This window comes from Argopecten irradians, unplaced genomic scaffold, assembly GCF_041381155.1.
Source record: "Argopecten irradians isolate NY unplaced genomic scaffold, Ai_NY scaffold_1197, whole genome shotgun sequence".
Lineage (NCBI taxonomy): Eukaryota > Metazoa > Mollusca > Bivalvia > Pectinida > Pectinidae > Argopecten > Argopecten irradians.
Window position 1 is genome coordinate 1 of NW_027188664.1, and position 6,881 is coordinate 6,881.

Genomic DNA, 6,881 nt, shown 5'->3' on the forward strand with positions numbered 1-6,881 from the left:
ATATTGTTGTCTATTACCTATGTATCTGACACTTGTCAACTCCCTCCACATCTCATGGGTACTATTAGGCAACGTGTCTTCTAGCCCTGACCAAGTGTCCGTAGTTTATAAGGAGTATTTGTTCTGAGAGTCATTACATTGTAATAATAATACGTATGTGTGTGTAATTGTTGTGAGAAATGTATCCACAGATTAATATTTAGCGTATAGGTAGAGGCTGAGTGAGTTTTGAAGTAATGAGTAAAACAAGTGATTGAATTAGTGTGAAAAATTTCATCTATGTTGAATAAATTTCTAGTAGTGTAGTTTAATAATAGATAAAAAAGAATAAAATTTACGAGTGAAGAATTGTAACAATTATACTTTACAAGCTGTTCACGAGTGATATTGTTAAACCAAGAGTGAATTATAAAAAATACCGGAGGTACAGGGGAGGACTGTAGATAAAGGCAGTTGTGACGAAACACATACTTTCTATATGTCAAAATTTATCAATTAGAGGGACAATAATTAGCTAGTAATTAGAGTAAATGCTAAAAGAATTTTATATAAATAGATCATTCGTTATGTTTGTTTTACCCGGAATAAGCATGTATTCTCATAAACGTTCGACAGTCTGTGACATCCCACGTGCCATGTTTAAGTCTCTACCGCAATTTCTTTGGACTTTTGAAACGAATATGCAGTATTGTTGAAAAATCGCAGCTGAGGGAAGACAACTGTGTGGACGGCACAATTTTATGGAGTTTGTAGTTTGTGTTGTGAGAGCTGTTTAAACTCGTTTTAATAATTCCCTCAGGCATTAGATTTTCTCGCAGCGACATGTTTAGTATTTCACTAGGACTGCATCCCACTGAAGAAAATCGGCACCCTGACCACATTATAATATTTTGTAACGCGAAGGCTATTGACTGCGAAAACGGCTGAAATTGGCCTAACTGACGAGCTGAAACGCGCATGATTGTACATCAGCAGGTGTTGTGAAAATTAAAGTCTAAACTGACAACATGAGTCCTTATCGAGGTCTTGACGTGGTTTGAATCCCTTGTTCTTCAAGTGTGACCTTTGTTGGTCGATGGGCCGTAACTCAAGCAAACAAACAAACAAATTGTACAAGTTGGGCACAGGAGTCTAAAGAGTTTAAAACAATGATTGTTTAAATACTATGTATTTAAATTTAAAGCTGTTGTCTGGGTCACAGTTATGCTTCGTCGTCGTATATTGTTGTTTGTGCCTGGCAGGGACTAAGCATCTTCCTGCCTTCTCTCCTCTGTACTGGTGAATCTAGTTGGGGTCCTGTTCTCTGAATCACAAGCGCCAATCTTTTTTTAAAGTAAGAAGAGAATCGTGGATGTCGCATTTGTCAATAATTTTAATGCGTCATGCGCAATGTATCGGATTTGACATATACGCTACTCTGGGTTTATGACTTTGGGTATTGGATATCGTAGTGGCTCATTTAAAAAATTGTACTTTGTACTCCAAATTAACATTCCACTTTACATGATTCCTCAACTTGGAAGTACGAACCATGCCTTCGTTGCTGTAAAGTGATAAGTAGTTGTGTGAAGAGTTTCGTTTAAGCTTTTGGTTTAAGATGAGCTTGTTGAAAAATCGCAAGTTTTTAAGGATTTCTGATTTTAACTATCGGTATGTCTCTGTAGCAAATAATTGAGCATGGTATCATATTCAAATAAACCCGGGACTGGAATATTTGCATGGTTCATACAGACTACTGATCATAGACATGTACAACACAGTTATATAGAATTTTAGTTGTATTGAAATCGTTTTGTTTGTTGTTTATATACAGAACTTATTCTCATGATATCAATGTAAAATTAAAAAATTTCTGTTAGCATGTGCTCTATGTTAAACTTTTGAGTTAGTTATGAAAAGTAAAGAGTTGAAAAGAAACAAATCTTTGGAGTTAGGAAAACGAACAGCTTCTGCTTCCAGAACCGAGTGTTTCATTCTGGGGCGACAAAAATTTCCAAACAGACTTTTCCTTTGATGACGCCATAATAGACCGGATATAAGGAGGCAGCCCCAAAATCAAACAACATATATCATAGAAAATTTAACAGAATCCTCCGCTCGTATAGGGTGAGCAGTTGAACACGTTATCCGGCGAAATCAAAACTATTACAGAGTCATTGGTAGTGTCTGGTGCTTATCCCGTTATAAAATTCGTCAAAACCATTGACATCAGAACGCTTGTTTTAAATGGAAATAAACATCGTAGTGATAAAGACCTTTCCAAGTGTAAGTATAGCAAACTGGCGTGAATATTTGCATTCGGTGGAAAACCCAGGGACGAAACACGGCGGAAAACAGGGACTCACAAAAAATTGATTTTCTCTAAAAGTAATTCTCTTTATTTTGCTGGAACACTTAAAAAGAGACGTAGAAAAATATGTAGAACACTTAGTTTAGATGCTTGTTCTATGACAAAAGGAAAGCAAATCATAGACCATACAACTTTAAACTGAAAATACATAATGTATTCTCAAAGTCTTTTAATTTTTTTTGTTTCCACTTAGAAATATTTGTATTGTCTTTATAGGTTTTTCTGGACTTCTAAAGCTCCTCTGATATCTGCAATCTTGTCGTAGCTCTTCAAGACGGAGTAATATGTAAAAATGAAATAAAAATTCAGGTATCCTTAAATGAGCAGATTGGCTATATCATCATTTAAAGTTTAAAGAAGTTTTCCTATTTAAGAGCAGCTGAACACCATGTTAGAAGAAGAAATAGAGGACCTTACACTCGTAAGCGAGTGGCATATTAAATTATTTAACGAGCTTTATAAATTTCATATCACATAGTCACGATTGTGAGATTCTATTTATCACATAACTTATATAATTAGAAATAGAAACAAACTTTAAATTTCCTCTCTATATAGTAGAAAATCCGGCTCGGATGTGACAATCCCCGTCTACTTAGACAATTATGCAACATCAAAACTACTAGTAACATAATAGCTGTTATTACACAAATGTCATTACGATATTGGCATGATATGACATGGCTGGACGGGCAAGGTATATGATAAATGTAGATATGTCATTGACTAAGCCCTTATGTCCCATCATGTACTTAATTATAGTAATACTATGGTGGTTACACATACTTAATTGTTCATCAAGTTATGAATTGTGCGTTTTCTGGGTTTTTTTTTCCCCAATGCAAAATCAAACTATGAAATCTCCCTACCCCTCCTCCTGAATTGCAAATTTCAATTTCTGTTCTTTATTTAACTTGAGGGTTATATTATTATGTTATCAAATATAAATTTTAGAAATTTTAGAAGAAAAAAAATATGAAATAAAATATAGCCTGTAAAATTTCGGGCTATGGCTCTTTTCTGTCCATTTGCTCCAGTTAGATTTCCTGCTTCAGCAAGCTCCTCATTTGTGTAGAATGCTGAGAGCAAGTATCTAGCCTTGCCGCACCCAGATGCCTTCCTGCCAACTATTCGAATGTCTTTTGGATATACATGTAAGAACACGCCAGCTGCTTGGCATCAGCTCAATCATCTGAAAAAACAAATGATAAAGTTCCATAGAAAATAAACAGACAAAATGGCATGGACATGAATTCCTTAGTTTACATTTGAAAATTCCCACCCTATTTGAGTCTTGAAAAATAAACACCACAAGATATGATAGATTTATTATTGTTATCAAACTTTCCATGAAAGATAATTTTTATTTCAAAATGGAGCAGGGCAAAACCTGTCAATTTCTATTATGAGTTTGTTTGATTTAGAAAATAAACATTTTAACATCAAGTAATGAAAATATAAAATAATGTTAATTATATACTTACATGGTGAGAATTGGCAACATCTGGTGCCAACAATCCAGCACGTGGCCTTCCATCTGTGTATGAGGCTTGACCTGAAAATATAACATAACATTATAAAAGTAAGAAAGGCTTTAGCGTTATTGCACATTTATATTTCCACAAAAGATGTTGGTGTTCCCTTGCTTTAAATGCCGGTGTCTGGCTGACTTTGTTTGCAAAGAATGCCAAATATTTGTTTGTTACATTTTGCAACAATACATACCATATCTCATGGAATATAACAAATTTTACATTGTGATTGCTATATCAATTTTGACCTTTTTAATTTTTTAATTTATGATGCCATCCAATCTGTGAGCTAAAAACAGACTTTGAAATTTAACAATTTTGATCCTATTTTGCCCCGCACCTGAGATCCTTGGGATCGCCAAGGCTAATATAGCTATAATGTTAAAATGCCATCTCAGGCTTATAGTGCTTACAAAGTTTGACTCATTTCTACTTTGGAGACAATCCAGAACCATAAACTTTACAATTTTTGTAAAGGAAGACTCTTTAATCTATGAAGAGTTTCAAACATACATGACATTGGACAAAACGTGATAAGAATAGATAACTACATTCACAAAACTCTAGAGGTTACTATCACTGACGTTACATCCATCCCTGGAATATCACATATTACTATCTGGAGTACTAAACTGGAGGTAGTTCTGGAGGAAAAGACTGACCAATCACAGGGCTGCAGATACTTTCTTTGAAGATTAAAGAGAAAGTGACCCCAACTTCAAAACCACGAAGTCAACTACAATGTACCATTATTGGATTCTTTTGATGTACATCAAAGGACTAAATTCAGTCGAATTTAACTGTGTCTTAAATATGTTGCCTTCATTTTACTATGACATAGACACGTGGTGGAGGTGGATATAACGACAATGATAGTAACTCCTGGAGCAACGAGGATAAAAAACACTTTATAAGACTTTATCACATTTAAAATGATTCACCAACCATTTGTTGACTTAAGCTGATGTTGAAGCTTCATCTCCTTCAGTGCTCTTTCCAGTTCAGCTCTCACCATTGTACACTCCAGACAATTCTAAAAAAATCCTCCGAGGTCATAGCTCATGCATAATTTGTATTATTTATATAATGCTATTTTTAATATGTACAGTACAATGTGCCAAATCTTGACAAACATGAACAGATCATTATTTTTCATACAATTATTTTATTGACCAATAAAATGAATTCGAAGACCTTTATTCTTTGTAAAAATTCCCTCCTGAAATCAATATCTACAAATAAAATGCAGGAAAGCAAATGAATAACTTTTGTTACAGTGCTAAATTCCTAACATTTACACAGAATCATATTTCTACTAAATAATGGTATATATTTTATAAACATATTTTAGTTCTGTAAGAATTCTAAAGAATGTTGTATATCGAACAGACAATATCCATTTCATTATTTCTAAGTAAATCATTCAAGAAATTATATAAAACGGACTATTCATTCCAATAGAAACCTATCTATTACCATATTTAAATCATAACCTTGTCATACCTCTTTCTCTTCATGGTTGCTTCCATGTTGAGTTTGGTGGGTCGGTGTGAAATGTGGTGGAGTCCAGTTATTGCTCTGAGCAGAAATCCAATTACAGGACCTTTGGGGTTTCCATTCATTTGTTGCTTGCATCGGATACATAGCTGCTGGCGGTGTCCAGGTTTGAAGAGTTTGTGGCATCGAGTTTGGTTGGTACTCACTCTGGATTGGAATAATCTGGATATGTGTGACCTGGTTAGGTGTGAATTGTTGCTGAGTGTCTAGATCCAAGAGAACAGTAAGTGGAGGTGTGGGAGATCTTGGTGGAGGTGTGGGAGATCTTGGTGGAGGTGTGGGAGATCTTGGTGGAGGTGTGGGAGATCTTTGACTCACTGGGACAGCTTCAGGTGTCTGAAGCAAACATAAATTTCATCAATAAAAACTTCACACACATTTAAATGAATAAACATAATGGTATCTATTTTGCGAATTGTACATTTCCAAGTTCCTCAAGCTCAATGTAAGTATCTTTAGAGTACAATGACAAAATTAAAAACTGAATGTCAAGTAACATCTTTCAATTCAATATTGGCCTATTAGAGAGCAACCACAACTAAATGATTTTACATAGACCACAGTGTTAAACTTTGTTAAAGTTTTGTACTGTATTATTAAAACAAAGGAATGTTAGTTAGCTATTGTGTTTCTATAATTAAAGTCTATGTGTTCTCATATAACACTAGATAGAAAAAAAAAGTTTGGGTCCTTCTGCTCAAACTCCAACCAGTGTAGCTTTATTGAAATCAGGCGCATTTTGCACTAAAATATCCGGAAATTCTTATGTTTTTACCTTTTCATTATCAAAATTGATATTTTGAACCTAAATCTCAATATGAATTTCCAAATTGATATTATGGTTATCTAGGAATAATTACCTGTCAGAAAACATTTTTACTTTTGAAATTCATAATTAGCCAGCAAATCAGCGGCCGGGTTAAAATTCTATCCTTGGCTCAATCTTGTATACACAGGGGCCATTTCGAAGGTCTTTTTTTATTTAGTTGGTTGATCCCTATTATAACTATTCTATTCAAAATAGTATGGAGATTTCTTGATTTATTCTTGTATAAGTCCATTCTGTCATTTACTTCTGATTGCATAGATTAGACAATGTCTAATACAGATTATGTATATATGACTGGAAGTGCAAAAATATGAAGATCTTACCATGGTCACATTCTCCCTGAAACATAATAATGATTCAAGAAATGCCTTGCTTTTATTGAGTTGTATTTATCTGTTTTTTAGCTGCTCTTTCTTTTTCTGCTTTAGATCCTTAGCTGTGTCTGCAATATAATGAAAAAGACAAAATATTACATATATGAAATCTTAGCAATTAAACTTACTACTGTTAAAATTCAAAACTACACAATTATTCACTTTATACATCCACAATTCATAATTGACTGATCGCCAGGTGTAAGATAGCCCCTGCTCACAAACGCACGTGTACCTAT

At 34.2% G+C, this 6,881-nt stretch overlaps 1 protein-coding gene across 1 annotated transcript; it reads right to left on the bottom strand.

The window, feature by feature from the left end:
• Nucleotides 1–3,834: 3,834 nt before the first annotated feature.
• LOC138314016 (DNA-directed RNA polymerase II subunit RPB1-like) lies at nt 3,835–6,524 on the bottom strand (the record flags this gene model as incomplete). Its single annotated transcript, XM_069254221.1, has 4 exons — nt 6,513–6,524; nt 5,386–5,775; nt 4,828–4,915; nt 3,835–3,905 (listed from the first exon to the last, which is right to left on the bottom strand). Coding segments are annotated over exons 1-4 (561 nt in total), but the record flags the coding sequence as incomplete, so codon positions are not given.
• Nucleotides 6,525–6,881: the final 357 nt, after the last annotated feature.